This window comes from Anser brachyrhynchus, assembly GCF_964034855.1.
Source record: "Anser brachyrhynchus genome assembly, contig: SCAFFOLD_406, whole genome shotgun sequence".
NCBI lineage: Eukaryota > Metazoa > Chordata > Aves > Anseriformes > Anatidae > Anser > Anser brachyrhynchus.
Window position 1 is genome coordinate 44,650 of NW_027663943.1, and position 21,368 is coordinate 66,017.

A 21,368-nucleotide genomic window follows, 5' to 3' on the forward strand; every position below is an offset into this window, starting at 1 on the left:
TCCAGTACCGCCAGCGCCGGCGTGCGGCCCACGCTGCTGTGGCTGCTGCTGGCTCCTGGGCAGCTGCCTTGGGCCACTGCAGTGTGGTCTACGTGGCTCAGCCCGGCCCGGCGGGCAATGGCACGGCCTGCTACACCCGCTTCGCTGGCCCGCAGCTGGCCACCTTGCTGGCCCTCCGCCTGGAGATCTTCCTGGTGCTCTTCTGCCTGCCCCTGGCCATCACCGCCTTCTGCTACGGCCGTCTGGTCTGCATTGTGGCTGCCCTCCCCACCGCTGCCCTGGGCAGGAAGCGGCGGGTGGTGGCCCTGGCAGCTGCCACCACAGCGGCCTTCGTCCTCTGCTTTACCCCCTTCAACGTCTCTCACGTGGTGGGGTACCTGCGGCGGGAGAACCCGCCCTGGAGGGCCTACGCCGTGCTGCTCACCACCCTCAATGCCTGCCTCGACCCCCTCATCTTCTGCTTCTCCTCTGCCGCCCTGCGACGGGGCCTCCGGCAAGTCTGGGATGCGATGGGGCTCGGTTGGCTCCGGGCCAGGTGCCGGGCACCCTCTGAGCGAAGTGGGGGTATGGCTGGGGGGGCTGGAGGTGAGGCGTTGGGCTTGTTGGCTTGTCTGGGGGTCGGTGGCACTGAGCTGGAGGCATCTCAGCGGGCTTCAGGCCTAAGAGAGCCCCAAGGCAGGGCTTTGGAGGCTTGGGGCAGCTGTGGGGGTCCCCAGACATCTGGGGATGGTCTTGGGGGAGACAAGGGTCAAAGCCAGGCTGGAGCTTCTGGGGTGGCTGCGGATCCTTGGGCTGGGCTCTGTGACCTGGGTTGAGTCAGCCCCTTCCACCCTTCCCCCTTCCCTTGCCTTCACCCCCTCCCCCCCCAAGGTTCAGGGCCATGGGGGGGTTGTGTGTGTGGTGGAACGGGCACGGATGCCTGAGTCCTCTCCTGGTTCCAGGAGAGCCAAGTGGGTGAAGGTACGGGATGGGGTGGGAACCTGGGCGTCTGCATCCTCTCCAAGCTCCAGGAGAGCCAAGCGGGTGAAAGGAGGCTGGGGGGGGGTGGGGTGGGGGGGGGTGTGTGGAAGCATGGTTTCCTCCGTGGTTCCTCCACTCCCAGGAAGCTTCCGGGGGCTCTCCACGTGCCCTGGGGCTAGGCTGGGCAGGTGCCCCCTCCCCGTTATCAGAGCAGTGCCTGGGGAGGAGTCACTTCCCCACTGCTGTCCCAGATGGCCAGGCAGTACCCTAAACCTAACCCTAACACCCTAACCCTAACCCAACCCTAACGGTCCTCCCCGTCCGCCCAACCATGGGGGTCTCCGGCTGCGAGGCATGATCCCAGGCATCTGGGCCAGCCCCTAACTCAGGCGAGCTGTGGCACCGGGAAGGGGAGGGAAAGGGGGGGGGGGGGGGGGGGGGTGTCTCTCTCTCCCCTGTGGCTAAATAAACATCCCTCATCCAGTGGTTAAAAATAGCTCGGTGGCTATTCCCAGGCCCTTCCCCACCCTCTCTCTCCTCCCCTTCCCACAGTATGTTTTCCCTCCCTACCGTACCCACCCTCCCTCCGGTCTGCCAGTTTGGTGATGAGGCCACCAGTGGGCCCTGGGATGCTGGGGAATGAGGGGGGGGGAGATGGGGAAGGCACCAGGGGGGCGATTGGGGGCACCCAGTGGAAATGGAGCCCTCCCCCCCCAGCTTCTCCCTCACCCCCCACTTCTGCTGGTTCCTCTGCGGACGTGTGCCCATGAACGTGGCTTCTGTCTGCGGTCAGGAAACTTCAAACTTCCTCAACGTAGTTCAAAGCCACTTCCCTCCCCCCCCCCCGCACCACCCCCGGGGGACACAGACGTCCTGGGAACCCATCGGTCTGGGATTTCCCCCTCTGCTCCCCAGACATACACACACCCCAGGCAGACACAGGCATCCCAGGGACCCCAGCATCCAGGTGCCCCCCAGGACGTGTCCTCCACCCCAGAGGCTCCCAGAAGAGGCAAGCTCCCATCAGGGACCCCCCCCCCCCACCCCCCCCCCCCCTTCCACCCCAGACCGTGGCCCCTCCCCAGGGAGTGCCCTGGGCTGTAACAGGAGGCACCCAGATACCTGGGTCCCATTGGTGCCAGGAGCTGAGGTGAGCACAGGATGGGGTCCGGACAGCGCGGGGGGGGTGGGGGTGGGGTGGGGTGTGTGTGTGTGTGTGAAGGGGGCAGGGGATGGATGATGGACAGGGACTGAGGGACTGGGACACAGCTGGATGGGGGGATGTTTTGGGTCCTCTTCCCCCAGGCTAGGGAAGGATGCCTGGGAGGTCATGGGGGGAGACAGACACCTGGTTTCCCCACAGTTGGAGGGGGGGTTGGTACTGGAAGGAACTGGAAGAAACTGGGGGGGGCGGGGGGACTGGAACACAGGTGCCATAGGAAGTCGACCTGGTGTAGGGGAGGGGGCAGGAGTGGGGCTGGAGGCTGCTTGGGATGCTCAGGTCCAGCCCTCCTCACCTCTAAAGTGTGTGGGAGACACAGGTCTCCCACAAGGGGGTGGTGGGAGTGGGTGGGTGGGTGGGAGAGATCAGACTCTTTGGTCGTCCTTATCCCACTCCATCCCTGATAAGTGACTCAGGGGCTTGGCAGAGGAGACCCAGGCACATGTCCAGCTGCTACCTCCCCCCCCACCCCCAACCCCCTCCCCATCACCACCACCCCATGCCGAGCAGGAAATGAGTTAAACAAATCAGGGTGGCACCAGATGCCCTGGTGTCTGGGTCGCCTCTGGGAGTGGGAGGAAGTGGTGGAGCCAGGAGAGCTGCTTGGACACCTGAATCCCCTCAGGGTGCACCAGTAGGGGCAGCACAGGACCCCCCCCCCCCACCTCCAGATGCCTCTGTCCTCTCCAAGTCCCCTCTGGGTCCATTGGTTGGAGTAGGACAAGCCACCCAGCTGTCTGCATCTCCCCCCAAATATGAGTCACAGCACGTAGCATTGTGTACCCCTTCCACCCACCCTGTCCTCCCCACATCCCTTTTACAGACCTATGTCTCTCTGCAGCCCTGTCCTGCCACCATGTTGATCCTCATTGCCTATGTGTTGACCTTCATTGTGGGCTTGCCAGCCAACATCTTCACCTTTGTTACCCTCCTGGGCAAGGCACGCCGCCGTGTCAACCCTGCTGACATCCTCCTGCTCAACCTGACCATCGCTGACCTCCTCCTCCTCCTCTTCCTCCCTTTCAAGATGGCAGAAGCAGCTGCTGACATGACCTGGCCCTTACCGATTGTCCTCTGCCCTGTGGCCAACTTCTGCTTCTACTCCAGCATCTATCTCAGCAGTCTCTTCTTGGCAGCACTCAGCGTTGAGCGCTATCTTGGTGTTGTCTTCCCCCTGCAGTTCAAGAACAGGCAGAGGCTGGGGCGGACAATGGCTGCCAGTGCCATCCTCTGGCTTTTGGCCTGTTCTCATTGCTCCATTGTCTTTGTGGCACAATATCATGGTGATGGTAGTAGGCAGTCCACGGTCTTGAAGCTTGGTAGCTTTGTGGACAACGGGTCTCGGGGCTTTAGACCAGATGGCTCCATGGTCAATGGGTTCAAGCCTGGTGGCTATGGGATGTCCAACCCTGATGGCTTCAACCCCAACAGCTTTAACCCCAGTGGCCCCAGAATCTCCAGCTCTGATGGCCCCATCTCTACTGGCTTCAGCCCAAGTAGCTCTGGAATCTCCAGTCCTGATGGCTTCAACCCCAAGGTCTTCAAGATCTACAACCCCAATGGCTTCATGGTCAATGGTTCCAAGACTTCCAATGGTGACATCTCCATCCCCAATGGCTCCAGGATCTCCAGTCCCAGTGGCCCCAAGACCTATAACTCCAAAGTCTTCACCAACAATGTCACAACCATCCCTGGCATCTCCACCATTGCTGATGTCTCCTGGACCTCCAACATCCACAGCACGGCTGTTCCCAACCATCTTGCTGCTTCTAGCAGCCACAGTGATACCAATAGCAACAGTACCTACAAGTGCTATGATGACTTCTCAAAGGAGCAGCTGAGCTTTGTCCTCCCACTGCGGCTGGAGCTATTTCTTGTTCTCTTCCTCCTACCGTTTGCTGTTACCGTTTTCTGCTACATCAACTTCGTGCGGGCTCTCCTTGCCCGGCCTAATATCCCGCTGGAGAAGAAGCAACGGGCTGTGGGTTTGGCTGTGGCCACCATGGTCGATTTTGGGGTTTGCTTTGCACCCTACAACATCTCGCATGTGGTAGGCTTTGTGCTGCATGAGAGCCCAGCATGGAGGTCCTATATTTTGTTCCTCACCAGTCTCAATGCTGCTCTTGACCCTTTCATCTTCTACTTCTCCTCCACGGCTATACAGAGGGCTGTGGCTGGGGTGGTGGTGGCTGTGCGGGACAAGCTACGAGCCATGGTGGTCTGTTGTTATGGGGAGTGACCCATGAGCACACCCTGCCCAGGAAGTGGCTTGCTGACACAAGGTTTTTGGGGGGTGGGGTGGGGGACATGACACGGACGTGCACGGACAAAGGGCCTCACCGTAGGGGCTATGGATTTGATTGGGTAAGGGCAAGTGGGGGGTCTGGATTTGGGGGTGGGGTGGGGTTGCTCTTTGAAGGGCTTTCGAAAATGGTGATATTTCCAATGTCCATGGGGTTGTAGTCAGCTTGGACCAGTGGATCTGAGTCATGGCATCAATCAATGTCAGGTCATGGTGATATCTCCAATGTCTTTGGGGCCACGCTGATGAGTTTGAAGTTGATGGTTTCTACAGGTCTGTGATCTCCATGGGACCAAGGCCTCTTTGGTGCCACGAGGCCAAGGCCTCTGTGGGTCGGAGGGTCTACAAGGATCCATGTGGACATCTTGATCTCTGACCTCTGTGGATTGCGGGCCTCTGTCCCTTGTGGCCCACACCATCCCCACCACCCCACTCTCTGCGCACCGAGCAAGGATCTGGAACTGCTGGACTGGCTGCAGAGCCACATGCCGGGCCCCATGGAGGTGGTTCTGGTGGCCACCAGCCCGCTGCTGTAGGAGCAGATGGCAACGGCACTTCCTGTGGGTTCTGCACTGTCTGCACCCCCCCCCTCCCCCCTTGCTGAGTACTTGGAGCAGGACAGAACAACAATAGCTTGCCTGCAGAGAGAATAAATATGGAGAAACAACTGAAATCTGAGGCTTTGGCTCTGTCACAGACCTTCCCCCCCCCCCCAATAAAAAAAATAAAAAAACCTTAAGTTCCTCCCTCCCAGATCCAGAGCGTTCAATCCCCAGAATGTCTGTCTGTCCCCCTGTAGAAGCCCCCTACTGTGTCTCCCTCCCTCCCCCCCCCCCGAAACCCCTGTGACACCCCCCCCCCCCCCATCAGCCCTATTTGTTCTCCATTCATGAGGGTCTTGGGGAGCTCTGGGTGGTCCTGACTGTGCAAGAACATTCAGGAGTCTGGGGTACATTTGTGTCCAGATGGGTTCTGAGGGGGTTGTAGGGGCAGTGTGTGTTTTATGGGGGGGGGGGGGGGGGCGGGAATGGGGTGACACTCAACACATTAACAGAAAGGCAATAGAAGTGCATGGAAATAGTAATGTTTGACATTATCTGTTATTTAAATGTCCATATTGCTGTTATTTATCCCTCCATGCTTGTTGGTAACATCTCAGTACCTTCCTGCTGCTGTCTAGAGCCTTCCAGAAGCATCTAGGGCACACTGGGAGGCCTCTACGGTGTTCAAGAGAGCATTTTCGGACTTGGAAGACCTCTAGAGTGCACTAGACGACACTAGAGTGCTGTGTAAAGCTAACAGTACACTCCGAGTACTGTCTAGAGACCCCAGTACCTTCCAAGAACCCTCTAGCGTTGTGTAGAGACCCTCTCAGGGCCTCTCCAGTGACCCCAGTGCTCCCTACAGCATCCTAGAACAATCCCAGTACTACACAACTGCAGAGGATCTAGAGAACAGCGGAGGAACACAGGAGGCCTCCAGTGTGCCAGAGAAAGCAGTAGAGAGCCCTGTGATGCCTTGAGAGGCTTCCGTTGGGAGCACGTTTTGATGGGAGAAAGTGGCGCTGTACATGTTGTCTAGGGTCCTACTTAGGTTTCGGCTCAGTGTTCCGGTTAGGGTTACGTTTAGGGTTGTTTGGAAAGAGAGAAGGTGCAGAGTCCTGTTGCGTGTGGGGTTGCATAAAGGCTCCCCAAGGAGTTCAGGTGTACCCAAAAGCTTCCATTGGGAGCACTTTTTGATGGGAAATGTGGGCAGGGAAATGATGTCTATACTAAGTATGTTGTTTACAGGGGAAGAAATTAGAATGATCAGGAGGAGAGCCGCTGTACAAGAATGGGAAGGAGCTCATCCTGACGCGCGGAAAAGACTCCACAACCGTAGGGTTGTAAAGTACGTATACTTTATTGCGGTACACTGGCCGCACTGGGAATAGCTTCCCTCAAAAAGGTGCGCACCTGCCTGGTCGTCTATCATAATTGTATACATGAATACTGTTACATATTACATGAGCTCTAATACATATTCATTATTTTCCCTGAAAAGGCAGACCTCTTCCAAGTACTCATTTCCATACTCCCCGCCCTTAGCTCCTTCCGGTTGCGCCTGCGCAATGTAGCCTGGTGGTCGCGGGAAGGGGTCTTTCAGGATGAAGGCAATGAGGAAGAGGAGGTTAAACTTTTTACCTTTCTGGACTTTGACCTTCTGTTGGACAGTATTTAGGCATTTTTTGCTTATTTTTGCCTTGTTTCCTGCCAACAAGTTGTTCAGTCTTCCCTAACGAGTTGTTCACTCTTCCCTCATCCATTGGCCTTGAGCAATATCTTCTTTTTACATCTGCTTCTCATAAGGTTCTCATCTACATCCCCGGTAATTAAGATATTTTACCATATATGTAGCTAAATACTAATTTGGATAAGTTTTATCTTCCCCATCTCAGTCCTCTGGGACTGGGGGTAATACTTGCAGAGCAGGGGTGCCGACTTGCCGATCATGGCTGGAGTGGTGACAGTGCGCAGCACAGGGGTCATGTGGGAGACTTGGGGTCGGGGTGGGGGAGTGCTCGGGGTGAGTCCCGGGGACCCGGAGTCCCAGGGGCTCTTGAAAGTTCATTTTGTGGTTGGAGCCTGGCCACTTCAGGTAGGAATGTCTGGAGGGGAAGAAGGAGGAAAGAAGGAAAATGGGAGGAAATATGGTATACTGATATGTTGTTTCAGCATCCTGGAGGGAGAAAGGTATGGAATTAAGTTGGCCCCTGACTGAGACTTTGGTGAAAGTACAGGCTGTAGAAAGATAAAAAGAAGTGTTAAAAGGGTTATTGAAGGTGTTAAAGGTGTGGTATATAGTGTTTGACAGAGCTGTTTGAAGTTGAATGAGCAGGGAAAGAGGATGTAGGCATTATCTAAGTAACAGTCTAGAAGTTTTGGTATATTTGCTGTGGTGTTTGGTTAGTTTTCCAAGTGTCGTGGGGGTGGGGACAAGGGGGACAGGCTGCTCCACCAGGGGCCACGGAGGGGCTTCAGCTCCAGCGCCTGGAGCGCCTCCTCCCCCTCTTTCTGCGCTGACTTTGGTGTCTGTGGGGAAGTTTCTCGCTCCTCGCTCTCCCAACTGCTGTTGAGCAGCAGGTTTTTGTTTGTTTTTCGTTTTCTTGGATGAAAGAAATGCTTTATTTGGATGAAAGAAAGTCCATGCCTCTCACAGAGGCATGGACTGTCTTGCTCATGGCTTGGCTCTGGGCAGCGGTGGGCCCCTTTGGGGCCAGATGAAATTGTCCCTTATCTGCCACAGGGAGGCTTCTGGATTCTCCTCGCGGGGGCTGCCACTGCAGCCTCCCCCCCTTCCCCCCCGAACCTTGCCATTGAACCCAATACACTGGGGCAGCTAGGTCATTACTGGCCTGTAAAGTATCAGGGATTAAATTAACTAATGAAACCCTAAAAGTGATGGGGGTAGAAGGGGCTGGGATAACAGTGCCACTTTTGGGGGATACCAAGCTGAGACTAGGGGATAAAATGATCACTGGGCAATTATTGTATATACCTAAGGCAGGAACTAACTTGTTGGGAAGAGATTTGATGATGAAATTGGGCATTCAAATAGTAAATTGTTAGACTGGAATAACAGTGCAAAGATACATTCACCTCTGAGAGCAAAGATACATTCACCTCTGACTGGAAAGACCCTGAAATGGGGGTGGAAGCAACAATACAGATGGACAGTTTTACCTCAGGGGTTTACAGGGCTACCAAATTATTTGGGCAAGTTCTAGAACAGATTCTGGGGCAATTCCAACCTCCCAAGGAGGTATTACTGTTACAAATATATGGATGATCTTTTATTGTCAGGACAGGAGAAAAGAGTTGTGAAGGAAGCTACTAACAAGTTATTCAACTTTCTGGGAAAACAGGGCTTGGGAGTACTGAAAAATAAATTACCATATGTAGGGAAAAAAGTCAAGTATTTAAGGCATCTAATGTCTGAGGGAAAACGAAGAATAAATCCAGAGAGGATTCAGGGAATAGTTGAAAACTAAGAAAGAACTAAAAAGTTTTAAGAGAAAGATTTTTTTAAGGAATCAGGAGCCACGAAGTCTGAAGGAAAATGGATACTCCCTGATGGGAAAGAAATGCTGAATAAAGAACCAATGAGGCAAATATTAACTGTTTTACATCAAGAGAGTCATTGGGAGGTGCAAGCAATCTGTGATGTTGTGCTAAGAAAGTTTGTCTGTGTAGGAATATACACTTTAGTGAAGCAAATATGTAGAGGATGTACCATATGTCAAAAGGTAAATAAAAAGGTCATCCGTAACCCACTTAGAGGGGGACGGGAGCCAGGGATTCGACCTTTCCAAAGTATACAGGTAGACTTTACTGAGTTACCTAAAGTAGGGAGACTGGATGGGTGTAAGCTTTCCCGTTGGTATCTACCACTGCAAACACGGTGGCTAAGGTATCACCGGAGCAAATAGTCCCTAGATATGGGATAGTTGAAAACATTGATTCAGATCAAGGAAGTCATTTCACTTCACAAGTACTGCAAGGGTTAACGCAGGCCTTAGAGATTGAATGGGATTTTCACACCCCCTGGCACCCCTCCTCTTCTGGGAAGGTAGAGTGAATGAAATTAAAGAAGCAATTAACCAAATTAGTGTTAGAAACCCATCTTCCTTGGGTAAAATGCTTACCTTTAGCACTCCCACAGGTTCAAACAGGGTTAGGGTTAGGGTTAGGGTTAGGGTTAGGGTTAGGGTTAGGGTTAGGGTTAGGATTTGTGTTAGGGGTCAGGGTTCATAGGGGTTAGGGATTAGGCCTTATATTAGGGCAGAAGACCAAAATAGGAGGGTTGGGGACCCCAAAATTAGGGTTAAAAAATTAGGGAATAGGTTAGGTTTTTGTTAGGGGTAGAATTTAGGGTTAGGGTTAGGGTTAGGTTTAGGGGGAGCGTTATGGTTAGGGTTATGCTTAGTGTTAGGGTTAGATTTGGTTAGGGTTAGGGCTAGAGTTAGGGTTTAGGGTTAGGTTTAGGGTTTAGGGTTAGGATTGTTAGGTCTAGGATTAGGCCTAGGGTTAGGCCTAGGCCTAGGTACTAGACCTATGGTTAGGCCTAGACCTAGGTTTTCCTAGGGTCATGGTCAGGGTTAGGAGTTTGGGGTTAGGGCTTAGTGTTAGGGTTAGGGTTATTTCATTGCTATTAGTTTAAGGGTTATGGTTATGGTTATGGTTATGCTTAGGTTAGGGTTAGGCTTATGCTTAGGGTTAGGGATATGGTTAGGGTTAGGGTTTAGGGTTAGTGGTAGGGGTAGTGTTAGGGTTAGGGTTTAGGGTTAGGGTTTAGGGTTAAGAGTTAGGATTCTTAGGCCTATGCCTATGCCTAGGGTTAGGTCTAGCTGTAGGTGTAGGCCTAGGCCTTAGCCTAGGGTTAAGCAAAGGGTAGGGTCCGGCTTAGGGTCATGGTCAGGGTCTGGGTTTTGGTGTTAGTGTTTAGGGTTAGGGTTAGAGTTAGGGTTATTTCAGTGCTATTAGGGTAAGGGTTAGGGTTTGTGTACCAAGGTATGGTTTGGTTTCCTTTGCTTTGCTTTTCATTTTTTTTCCATTTTTTTCAGGAAGGGGTAGAGTAGGAGGAGGAGGCACACTGGTCTTTGGTTAACTTGATAGCCAGATAGATTCTGAATTCTGGGGTTAGGGTTAGATCCCTGGGTGCCGTAGAGTTAGGGGTCAGGGTTCTTAGGGGTTAGGTCTAATATTAGGGCGGAAGGCCAAAATAAGAGGGTGGGAGCCCCCCCAAAATTGAAGGGTTGAAGCCCCAAGTTAGGGGAAGGAACCTCAAAATTGTGGGGTCCCCCAAAATTGGGTGGAAGAACTCTTAATATTAGGGGGAAACCCAAAAAAGGAGGGTGGAGGACTCTAAAATTGGGGGGGACCCCCAAAATTGGTCGGGTCCCCCCATATTAGGGGAGGAACCCCCAAAATTGGGTGGGACAATCCCCAAATTGAGGGGAAGAACACTTAAATGGAAGTGTTAAATTCCAGAATTGAATGTGGACCCCCCAGAACTGGGGAAGAATCCCCAAAATTGGGGGGGAACCCCAAAACTGGGGGGGCGAAGCACCAAATTAGGGGAAGGAAGGGAAGCAACCCCAAAAATTGTGGGGAAGAATCCTGAAATGGAGAAGTGAAAACCCGAAATTGAGGGGAAACACCCAAAACGGCAGGAAAACCTCCAACACAAAACATAACGGGGAATGTAACAGAGCAAAAAATGGCGTCCTACGGCAGGCTGCGAGGCTCAATTTTCTGGGGAGTGCTGGGAAATGTAGTTCTTGGGCACGGGGTTTCTGGGAGGCCATGTTGACTTCCCAGAGCATGTCGGGAGATGTAGTTTTCCAGCACTGGACTTCCGGGAGGCCATATTGGATTAGGGTTAGGGTTAGGGTTAGGATTTTTAGGCCTAGGGTTAGGCCTAGGGTTAATCCTAGGGTGAGGGTTAGGGTTAGGATTAGGGTTTCGGGTTTGGGTTAGGTTTAGCGTTAGGGTTAGGGGTTAGGGTTAGGGGTAGGGTTGGGTTAGAGTTAGGGTTAGGGTTAGTGTTTAGTAGTCAGGGGTTAGTTTTAGGGTTAGGTTTAGGGTTTAGGCTTACGGTTTAGGGTTTAGGGTTAGGATTATTTGGCCTAGGGTTAAGCCTAGGCCTCGGGTTAGACCTACAGTTAGGCCTATGCCTAGGGTTAGTCTTAGGGTTACGGTTAGGGTTAGGGTCTAGGGTTAAGGGTTAGGGGTTAGGGTTAGCGTTTAGGGTTAGGGTTAGTGTTTAGGAGTCAGGGGTTAGGGTTAGGGTTTAGGATTTAGGCTTACGATTGTTAGGCCTAGGGATAGGCCTACGGTTAGGCTTAGGCCTCGGGTTAGACCTACGGTTTGGCCTAGGCCTAGGGTTAGTCCTAGGGTTACTGTTAGGGTTAGGGTTAATGGTTGGGGTGGGGGTTAGGTTTAGGGGTAGTGTTTAGGAGTCATTAGGGTTAGGGTTAGGGTTTAGGGCTCGGGGTTAGGGGTTAGAGTTTGGGTTGGGGTTAGGGTTAGGGTTAGGGTTAGGGTAAGGGTTAGGGTTAGGTTGGGGGTTAGGATTAGGGTTTCGGGTTTGGGTTAGGTTTAGCGTTAGGGTTAGGGGTTAGGGTTAGGGGTAGGGTTGGGTTAGAGTTAGGGTTAGGGTTAGTGTTTAGTAGTCAGGGGTTAGTTTTAGGGTTAGGTTTAGGGTTTAGGCTTACGGTTTAGGGTTTAGGGTTAGGATTATTTGGCCTAGGGTTAAGCCTAGGCCTCGGGTTAGACCTACAGTTAGGCCTATGCCTAGGGTTAGTCTTAGGGTTACGGTTAGGGTTAGGGTCTAGGGTTAAGGGTTAGGGGTTAGGGTTAGCGTTTAGGGTTAGGGTTAGTGTTTAGGAGTCAGGGGTTAGGGTTAGGGTTTAGGGTTTAGGCTTACGATTGTTAGGCCTAGGGATAGGCCTACGGTTAGGCTTAGGCCTCGGGTTAGACCTACGGTTTGGCCTAGGCCTAGGGTTAGTCCTAGGGTTACTGTTAGGGTTAGGGTTAATGGTTGGGGTGGGGGTTAGGTTTAGGGGTAGTGTTTAGGAGTCATTAGGGTTAGGGTTAGGGTTTAGGGCTAGGGGTTAGGGGTTAGAGTTTGGGTTGGGGTTAGGGTTAGGGTTAGGGTTAGGGTTAGGGTAAGGGTTAGGGTTAGGTTGGGGGTTAGGGTTAGGGTTAGGGTGGGGGTTAGGGTTAGGGTTAGAGTTAGGGTTAGGGTTAGGGTTAGGGTTTTTTCGGGTCTAACTCGGGTTCAGCTTCCTGTTCCGGTTAGGGTTATGTTTAGGGTTGTTAGGAAAGAGTGAAGACGCAGAGTCCTGTTGAGTGTGGGGTTGCGTAAAGGCTCCCCCAGGGAGTTCAGGTGTACCCAAAGGCTTCCGCTGAGAGCACTTTTTGATGGCAGAAAGTGGCACCGTACGTGTTTTTTCGGGTCTAACTCGGGTTGAGCTTCTTGTTGCGGTTAGGGTTATGTTTAGGGTTGTTAGGAAAGAGTGAAGACGCAGAGTCCTGTTGAGTGTGGGGTTGCGTAAAGGTTCCCCCAGGGAGTTCAGGTGTACCCAAAGGCTTCCGCTGAGAGCACTTTTTGATGGCAGAAAGTGGCACCGTACGTGTTTTTTCGGGTCTAACTCGGGTTCAGCTTCTTGTTGCGGTTAGGGTTATGTTTAGGGTTGTTAGGAAAGAGTGAAGACGCAGAGTCCTGTTGAGTGTGGGGTTGCGTAAAGGCTCCCCCAGGGAGTTCAGGTGTACCCAAAGGCTTCCGCTGAGAGCACTTTTTGATGGCAGAAAGTGGCACCGTACGTGTTTTTTCGGGTCTAACTCGGGTTGAGCTTCTTGTTGCGGTTAGGGTTATGTTTAGGGTTGTTAGGAAAGAGTGAAGACGCAGAGTCCTGTTGAGTGTGGGGTTGCGTAAAGGTTCCCCCAGGGAGTTCAGGTGTACCCAAAGGCTTCCGCTGAGAGCACTTTTTGATGGCAGAAAGTGGCACCGTACGTGTTTTTTCGGGTCTAACTCGGGTTCAGCTTCTTGTTGCGGTTAGGGTTATGTTTAGGGTTGTTAGGAAAGAGTGAAGACGCAGAGTCCTGTTGAGTGTGGGGTTGCGTAAAGGCTCCCCCAGGGAGTTCAGGTGTACCCAAAAGCTTCCGCTGAGAGCACTTTTTGATGGCAGAAAGTGGCACCGTACGTGTTTTTTCGGGTCTAACTCGGGTTGAGCTTCTTGTTGCGGTTAGGGTTATGTTTAGGGTTGTTAGGAAAGAGTGAAGACGCAGAGTCCTGTTGAGTGTGGGGTTGCGTAAAGGCTCCCCCAGGGAGTTCAGGTGTACCCAAAGGCTTCCGCTGAGAGCACTTTTTGATGGCAGAAAGTGGCACCGTACGTGTTTTTTCGGGTCTAACTCGGGTTCAGCTTCTTGTTGCGGTTAGGGTTATGTTTAGGGTTGTTAGGAAAGAGTGAAGACGCAGAGTCCTGTTGAGTGTGGGGTTGCGTAAAGGCTCCCCCAGGGAGTTCAGGTGTACCCAAAGGCTTCCGCTGAGAGCACTTTTGGATGGCAGAAAGTGGCACCGTACGTGTTTTTTCGGGTCTAACTCGGGTTCAGCTTCTTGTTGCGGTTAGGGTTATGTTTAGGGTTGTTAGGAAAGAGTGAAGACGCAGAGTCCTGTTGAGTGTGGGGTTGCATAAAGGCTCCCCCAGGGAGTTCAGGTGTACCCAAAGGCTTCCGCTGAGAGCACCTTTGATGGCAGAAAGTGGCACCGTACGTGTTTTTTCGGGTCTAACTCGGGTTCAGCTTCTTGTTGCGGTTAGGGTTATGTTTAGGGTTGTTAGGAAAGAGTGAAGACGCAGAGTCCTGTTGAGTGTGGGGTTGCGTAAAGGCTCCCCCAGGGAGTTCAGGTGTACCCAAAGGCTTCCGCTGAGAGCACTTTTTGATGGCAGAAAGTGGCACCGTACGTGTTTTTTCGGGTCTAACTCGGGTTCAGCTTCTTGTTGCGGTTAGGGTTATGTTTAGGGTTGTTAGGAAAGAGTGAAGACTCAGAGTCCTGTTGAGTGTGGGGTTGCGTAAAGGCTCCCCCAGGGAGTTCAGGTGTACCCAAAGGCTTCCGCTGAGAGCACTTTTTGATGGCAGAAAGTGGCACCGTACGTGTTTTTTCGGGTCTAACTCGGGTTGAGCTTCTTATTGCGGTTAGGGTTATGTTTAGGGTTGTTAGGAAAGAGTGAAGACGCAGAGTCCTGTTGAGTGTGCGGTTGTGTAAAGGCTCCCCCAGGGAGTTCAGGTGTACCCAAAGGCTTCCGCTGAGAGCACTTTTTGATGGCAGAAAGTGGCACCGTACGTGTTTTTTCGGGTCTAACTCGGGTTGAGCTTCTTGTTGCGGTTAGGGTTATGTTTAGGGTTGTTAGGAAAGAGTGAAGACGCAGAGTCCTGTTGAGTGTGGGGTTGCGTAAAGGCTCCCCCAGGGAGTTCAGGTGTACCCAAAGGCTTCCGCTGAGAGCACTTTTTGATGGCAGAAAGTGGCACCGTACGTGTTTTTTCGGGTCTAACTCGGGTTCAGCTTCTTGTTGTGGTTAGGGTTATGTTTAGGGTTGTTAGGAAAGAGTGAAGACGCAGAGTCCTGTTGAGTGTGGGGTTGCGTAAAGGCTCCCCCAGGGAGTTCAGGTGTACCCAAAGGCTTCCGCTGAGAGCACTTTTTGATGGCAGAAAGTGGCACCGTACGTGTTTTTTCGGGTCTAACTCGGGTTGAGCTTCTTGTTGCGGTTAGGGTTATGTTTAGGGTTGTTAGGAAAGAGTGAAGACGCAGAGTCCTGTTGAGTGTGGGGTTGCGTAAAGGCTCCCCCAGGGAGTTCAGGTGTACCCAAAGGCTTCCGCTGAGAGCACTTTTGGATGGCAGAAAGTGGCACCGTACGTGTTTTTTCGGGTCTAACTCGGGTTCAGCTTCTTGTTGCGGTTAGGGTTATGTTTAGGGTTGTTAGGAAAGAGTGAAGACGCAGAGTCCTGTTGAGTGTGGGGTTGCGTAAAGGCTCCCCCAGGGAGTTCAGGTGTACCCAAAGGCTTCCGCTGAGAGCACTTTTTGATGGCAGAAAGTGGCACCGTATGTGTTTTTTCGGGTCTAACTCGGGTTCAGCTTCTTGTTCCAGTTAGGGTTATGTTTAGGGTTGTTAGGAAAGAGTGAAGACGCAGAGTCCTGTTGAGTGTGGGGTTGCGTAAAGGCTCCCCCAGGGAGTTCAGGTGTACCCAAAGGCTTCCGCTGAGAGCACTTTTTGATGGCAGAAAGTGGCACCGTACGTGTTTTTTCGGGTCTAACTCGGGTTCAGCTTCTTGTTGCGGTTAGGGTTATGTTTAGGGTTGTTAGGAAAGAGTGAAGACGCAGAGTCCTGTTGAGTGTGGGGTTGCGTAAAGGCTCCCCCAGGGAGTTCAGGTGTACCCAAAGGCTTCCGCTGAGAGCACTTTTTGATGGCAGAAAGTGGCACCGTACGTGTTTTTTCGGGTCTAACTCGGGTTGAGCTTCTTGTTGCGGTTAGGGTTATGTTTAGGGTTGTTAGGAAAGAGTGAAGACGCAGAGTCCTGTTGAGTGTGGGGTTGCGTAAAGGCTCCCCCAGGGAGTTCAGGTGTACCCAAAGGCTTCCGCTGAGAGCACTTTTTGATGGCAGAAAGTGGCACCGTACGTGTTTTTTCGGGTCTAACTCGGGTTGAGCTTCTTGTTGCGGTTAGGGTTATGTTTAGGGTTGTTAGGAAAGAGTGAAGACGCAGAGTCCTGTTGAGTGTGGGGTTGCGTAAAGGCTCCCCCAGGGAGTTCAGGTGTACCCAAAGGCTTCCGCTGAGAGCACTTTTTGATGGCAGAAAGTGGCACCGTACGTGTTTTTTCGGGTCTAACTCGGGTTCAGCTTCTTGTTGCGGTTAGGGTTATGTTTAGGGTTGTTAGGAAAGAGTGAAGACGCAGAGTCCTGTTGAGTGTGGGGTTGCGTAAAGGCTCCCCCAGGGAGTTCAGGTGTACCCAAAGGCTTCCGCTGAGAGCACTTTTCGATGGCAGAAAGTGGCACCGTACGTGTTTTTTCGGGTCTAACTCGGGTTCAGCTTCTTGTTGCGGTTAGGGTTATGTTTAGGGTTGTTAGGAAAGAGTGAAGACGCAGAGTCCTGTTGAGTGTGGGGTTGCGTAAAGGCTCCCCCAGGGAGTTCAGGTGTACCCAAAGGCTTCCGCTGAGAGCACTTTTTGATGGCAGAAAGTGGCACCGTATGTGTTTTTTCGGGTCTAACTCGGGTTCAGCTTCTTGTTCCGGTTAGGGTTATGTTTAGGGTTGTTAGGAAAGAGTGAAGACGCAGAGTCCTGTTGAGTGTGGGGTTGCGTAAAGGCTCCCCCAGGGAGTTCAGGTGTACCCAAAGGCTTCCGCTGAGAGCACTTTTTGATGGCAGAAAGTGGCACCGTACGTGTTTTTTCGGGTCTAACTCGGGTTCAGCTTCTTGTTGCGGTTAGGGTTATGTTTAGGGTTGTTAGGAAAGAGTGAAGACGCAGAGTCCTGTTGAGTGTGGGGTTGCGTAAAGGCTCCCCCAGGGAGTTCAGGTGTACCCAAAGGCTTCCGCTGAGAGCACTTTTTGATGGCAGAAAGTGGCACCGTACGTGTTTTTTCGGGTCTAACTCGGGTTGAGCTTCTTGTTGCGGTTAGGGTTATGTTTAGGGTTGTTAGGAAAGAGTGAAGACGCAGAGTCCTGTTGAGTGTGGGGTTGCGTAAAGGCTCCCCCAGGGAGTTCAGGTGTACCCAAAGGCTTCCGCTGAGAGCACTTTTTGATGGCAGAAAGTGGCACCGTACGTGTTTTTTCGGGTCTAACTCGGGTTGAGCTTCTTGTTGCGGTTAGGGTTATGTTTAGGGTTGTTAGGAAAGAGTGAAGACGCAGAGTCCTGTTGAGTGTGGGGTTGCGTAAAGGCTCCCCCAGGGAGTTCAGGTGTACCCAAAGGCTTCCGCTGAGAGCACTTTTTGATGGCAGAAAGTGGCACCGTACGTGTTTTTTCGGGTCTAACTCGGGTTCAGCTTCTTGTTGCGGTTAGGGTTATGTTTAGGGTTGTTAGGAAAGAGTGAAGACGCAGAGTCCTGTTGAGTGTGGGGTTGCGTAAAGGCTCCCCCAGGGAGTTCAGGTGTACCCAAAGGCTTCCGCTGAGAGCACTTTTCGATGGCAGAAAGTGGCACCGTACGTGTTTTTTCGGGTCTAACTCGGGTTCAGCTTCTTGTTGCGGTTAGGGTTATGTTTAGGGTTGTTAGGAAAGAGTGAAGACGCAGAGTCCTGTTGAGTGTGGGGTTGCATAAAGGCTCCCCCAGGGAGTTCAGGTGTACCCAAAGGCTTCCGCTGAGAGCACCTTTGATGGCAGAAAGTGGCACCGTACGTGTTTTTTCGGGTCTAACTCGGGTTCAGCTTCTTGTTGCGGTTAGGGTTATGTTTAGGGTTGTTAGGAAAGAGTGAAGACGCAGAGTCCTGTTGAGTGTGGGGTTGCGTAAAGGCTCCCCCAGGGAGTTCAGGTGTACCCAAAGGCTTCCGCTGAGAGCACTTTTTGATGGCAGAAAGTGGCACCGTACGTGTTTTTTCGGGTCTAACTCGGGTTCAGCTTCTTGTTGCGGTTAGGGTTATGTTTAGGGTTGTTAGGAAAGAGTGAAGACTCAGAGTCCTGTTGAGTGTGGGGTTGCGTAAAGGCTCCCCCAGGGAGTTCAGGTGTACCCAAAGGCTTCCGCTGAGAGCACTTTTTGATGGCAGAAAGTGGCACCGTACGTGTTTTTTCGGGTCTAACTCGGGTTGAGCTTCTTATTGCGGTTAGGGTTATGTTTAGGGTTGTTAGGAAAGAGTGAAGACGCAGAGTCCTGTTGAGTGTGGGGTTGTGTAAAGGCTCCCCCAGGGAGTTCAGGTGTACCCAAAGGCTTCCGCTGAGAGCACTTTTTGATGGCAGAAAGTGGCACCGTACGTGTTTTTTCGGGTCTAACTCGGGTTGAGCTTCTTGTTGCGGTTAGGGTTATGTTTAGGGTTGTTAGGAAAGAGTGAAGACGCAGAGTCCTGTTGAGTGTGGGGTTGCGTAAAGGCTCCCCCAGGGAGTTCAGGTGTACCCAAAGGCTTCCGCTGAGAGCACTTTTTGATGGCAGAAAGTGGCACCGTACGTGTTTTTTCGGGTCTAACTCGGGTTCAGCTTCTTGTTGTGGTTAGGGTTATGTTTAGGGTTGTTAGGAAAGAGTGAAGACGCAGAGTCCTGTTGAGTGTGGGGTTGCATAAAGGCTCCCCCAGGGAGTTCAGGTGTACCCAAAGGCTTCCGCTGAGAGCACCTTTGATGGCAGAAAGTGGCACCGTACGTGTTTTTTCGGGTCTAACTCGGGTTCAGCTTCTTGTTGCGGTTAGGGTTATGTTTAGGGTTGTTAGGAAAGAGTGAAGACGCAGAGTCCTGTTGAGTGTGGGGTTGCGTAAAGGCTCCCCCAGGGAGTTCAGGTGTACCCAAAGGCTTCCGCTGAGAGCACTTTTTGATGGCAGAAAGTGGCACCGTACGTGTTTTTTCGGGTCTAACTCGGGTTCAGCTTCTTGTTGCGGTTAGGGTTATGTTTAGGGTTGTTAGGAAAGAGTGAAGACTCAGAGTCCTGTTGAGTGTGGGGTTGCGTAAAGGCTCCCCCAGGGAGTTCAGGTGTACCCAAAGGCTTCCGCTGAGAGCACTTTTTGATGGCAGAAAGTGGCACCGTACGTGTTTTTTCGGGTCTAACTCGGGTTGAGCTTCTTATTGCGGTTAGGGTTATGTTTAGGGTTGTTAGGAAAGAGTGAAGACGCAGAGTCCTGTTGAGTGTGGGGTTGTGTAAAGGCTCCCCCAGGGAGTTCAGGTGTACCCAAAGGCTTCCGCTGAGAGCACTTTTTGATGGCAGAAAGTGGCACCGTACGTGTTTTTTCGGGTCTAACTCGGGTTGAGCTTCTTGTTGCGGTTAGGGTTATGTTTAGGGTTGTTAGGAAAGAGTGAAGACGCAGAGTCCTGTTGAGTGTGGGGTTGCGTAAAGGCTCCCCCAGGGAGTTCAGGTGTACCCAAAGGCTTCCGCTGAGAGCACTTTTTGATGGCAGAAAGTGGCACCGTACGTGTTTTTTCGGGTCTAACTCGGGTTCAGCTTCTTGTTGTGGTTAGGGTTATGTTTAGGGTTGTTAGGAAAGAGTGAAGACGCAGAGTCCTGTTGAGTGTGGGGTTGCGTAAAGGCTCCCCCAGGGAGTTCAGGTGTACCCAAAGGCTTCCGCTGAGAGCACTTTTTGATGGCAGAAAGTGGCACCGTACGTGTTTTTTCGGGTCTAACTCGGGTTGAGCTTCTTGTTGCGGTTAGGGTTATGTTTAGGGTTGTTAGGAAAGAGTGAAGACGCAGAGTCCTGTTGAGTGTGGGGTTGCGTAAAGGCTCCCCCAGGGAGTTCAGGTGTACCCAAAGGCTTCCGCTGAGAGCACTTTTGGATGGCAGAAAGTGGCACCGTACGTGTTTTTTCGGGTCTAACTCGGGTTCAGCTTCTTGTTGCGGTTAGGGTTATGTTTAGGGTTGTTAGGAAAGAGTGAAGACGCAGAGTCCTGTTGAGTGTGGGGTTGCGTAAAGGCTCCCCCAGGGAGTTCAGGTGTACCCAAAGGCTTCCGCTGAGAGCACTTTTTGATGGCAGAAAGTGGCACCGTATGTGTTTTTTCGGGTCTAACTCGGGTTCAGCTTCTTGTTCCAGTTAGGGTTATGTTTAGGGTTGTTAGGAAAGAGTGAAGACGCAGAGTCCTGTTGAGTGTGGGGTTGCGTAAAGGCTCCCCCAGGGAGTTCAGGTGTACCCAAAGGCTTCCGCTGAGAGCACTTTTTGATGGCAGAAAGTGGCACCGTACGTGTTTTTTCGGGTCTAACTCGGGTTCAGCTTCTTGTTGCGGTTAGGGTTATGTTTAGGGTTGTTAGGAAAGAGTGAAGACGCAGAGTCCTGTTGAGTGTGGGGTTGCGTAAAGGCTCCCCCAGGGAGTTCAGGTGTACCCAAAGGCTTCCGCTGAGAGCACTTTTTGATGGCAGAAAGTGGCACCGTACGTGTTTTTTCGGGTCTAACTCGGGTTGAGCTTCTTGTTGCGGTTAGGGTTATGTTTAGGGTTGTTAGGAAAGAGTGAAGACGCAGAGTCCTGTTGAGTGTGGGGTTGCGTAAAGGCTCCCCCAGGGAGTTCAGGTGTACCCAAAGGCTTCCGCTGAGAGCACTTTTTGATGGCAGAAAGTGGCACCGTACGTGTTTTTTCGGGTCTAACTCGGGTTGAGCTTCTTGTTGCGGTTAGGGTTATGTTTAGGGTTGTTAGGAAAGAGTGAAGACGCAGAGTCCTGTTGAGTGTGGGGTTGCGTAAAGGCTCCCCCAGGGAGTTCAGGTGTACCCAAAGGCTTCCGCTGAGAGCACTTTTTGATGGCAGAAAGTGGCACCGTACGTGTTTTTTCGGGTCTAACTCGGGTTCAGCTTCTTGTTGCGGTTAGGGTTATGTTTAGGGTTGTTAGGAAAGAGTGAAGACGCAGAGTCCTGTTGAGTGTGGGGTTGCGTAAAGGCTCCCCCAGGGAGTTCAGGTGTACCCAAAGGCTTCCGCTGAGAGCACTTTTCGATGGCAGAAAGTGGCACCGTACGTGTTTTTTCGGGTCTAACTCGGGTTCAGCTTCTTGTTGCGGTTAGGGTTATGTTTAGGGTTGTTAGGAAAGAGTGAAGACGCAGAGTCCTGTTGAGTGTGGGGTTGCGTAAAGGCTCCCCCAGGGAGTTCAGGTGTACCCAAAGGCTTCCGCTGAGAGCACTTTTTGATGGCAGAAAGTGGCACCGTATGTGTTTTTTCGGGTCTAACTCGGGTTCAGCTTCTTGTTCCGGTTAGGGTTATGTTTAGGGTTGTTAGGAAAGAGTGAAGACGCAGAGTCCTGTTGAGTGTGGGGTTGCGTAAAGGCTCCCCCAGGGAGTTCAGGTGTACCCAAAGGCTTCCGCTGAGAGCACTTTTTGATGGCAGAAAGTGGCACCGTACGTGTTTTTTCGGGTCTAACTCGGGTTCAGCTTCTTGTTGCGGTTAGGGTTATGTTTAGGGTTGTTAGGAAAGAGTGAAGACGCAGAGTCCTGTTGAGTGTGGGGTTGCGTAAAGGCTCCCCCAGGGAGTTCAGGTGTACCCAAAGGCTTCCGCTGAGAGCACTTTTTGATGGCAGAAAGTGGCACCGTACGTGTTTTTTCGGGTCTAACTCGGGTTGAGCTTCTTGTTGCGGTTAGGGTTATGTTTAGGGTTGTTAGGAAAGAGTGAAGACGCAGAGTCCTGTTGAGTGTGGGGTTGCGTAAAGGCTCCCCCAGGGAGTTCAGGTGTACCCAAAGGCTTCCGCTGAGAGCA

The 21,368-nt window shown here is 52.1% G+C and overlaps 1 protein-coding gene across 3 annotated transcripts; it reads left to right on the forward strand.

The window, feature by feature from the left end:
• The first annotated feature begins 431 nt into the window (after window positions 1–431).
• Window positions 432–5,152, forward strand: LOC308186598 (free fatty acid receptor 2-like). Of its 3 annotated transcripts, none has more exons than XM_080608729.1 (2): window positions 432–585; window positions 3,006–5,152. In XM_080608729.1, the coding sequence occupies exons 1-2, from the start codon at window positions 433–435 to the stop codon at window positions 4,419–4,421; spliced, it is 1,569 nt and encodes a 522-aa protein (XP_080464855.1). In that variant the 5' UTR covers window position 432; the 3' UTR covers window positions 4,422–5,152. The 3 variants fall into 3 exon arrangements, with proteins under 3 accessions (XP_080464855.1, XP_080464853.1, XP_080464854.1); XM_080608727.1 differs by lacking the exon at window positions 432–585 and adding an exon at window positions 829–2,110; XM_080608728.1 differs by lacking the exon at window positions 432–585 and adding an exon at window positions 829–2,110 and having other exon boundaries at window positions 3,024–5,152.
• The last annotated feature ends 16,216 nt before the right edge of the window (window positions 5,153–21,368 follow it).

Excerpts from the sequence above, each read along its gene's own strand:
- LOC308186598 (XM_080608727.1), top strand. The coding sequence starts at position 1,658 with ATGGAGCCCTCCCCCCCCAGCTTCTCCCTCACCCCCCACTTCTGCTGG. Across the intron at positions 2,111-3,005 it reads CATTGGTGCCAGGAGCTGAG|ACCTATGTCTCTCTGCAGCC; the intron begins GTGAGCACAGGA and ends TCCCTTTTACAG.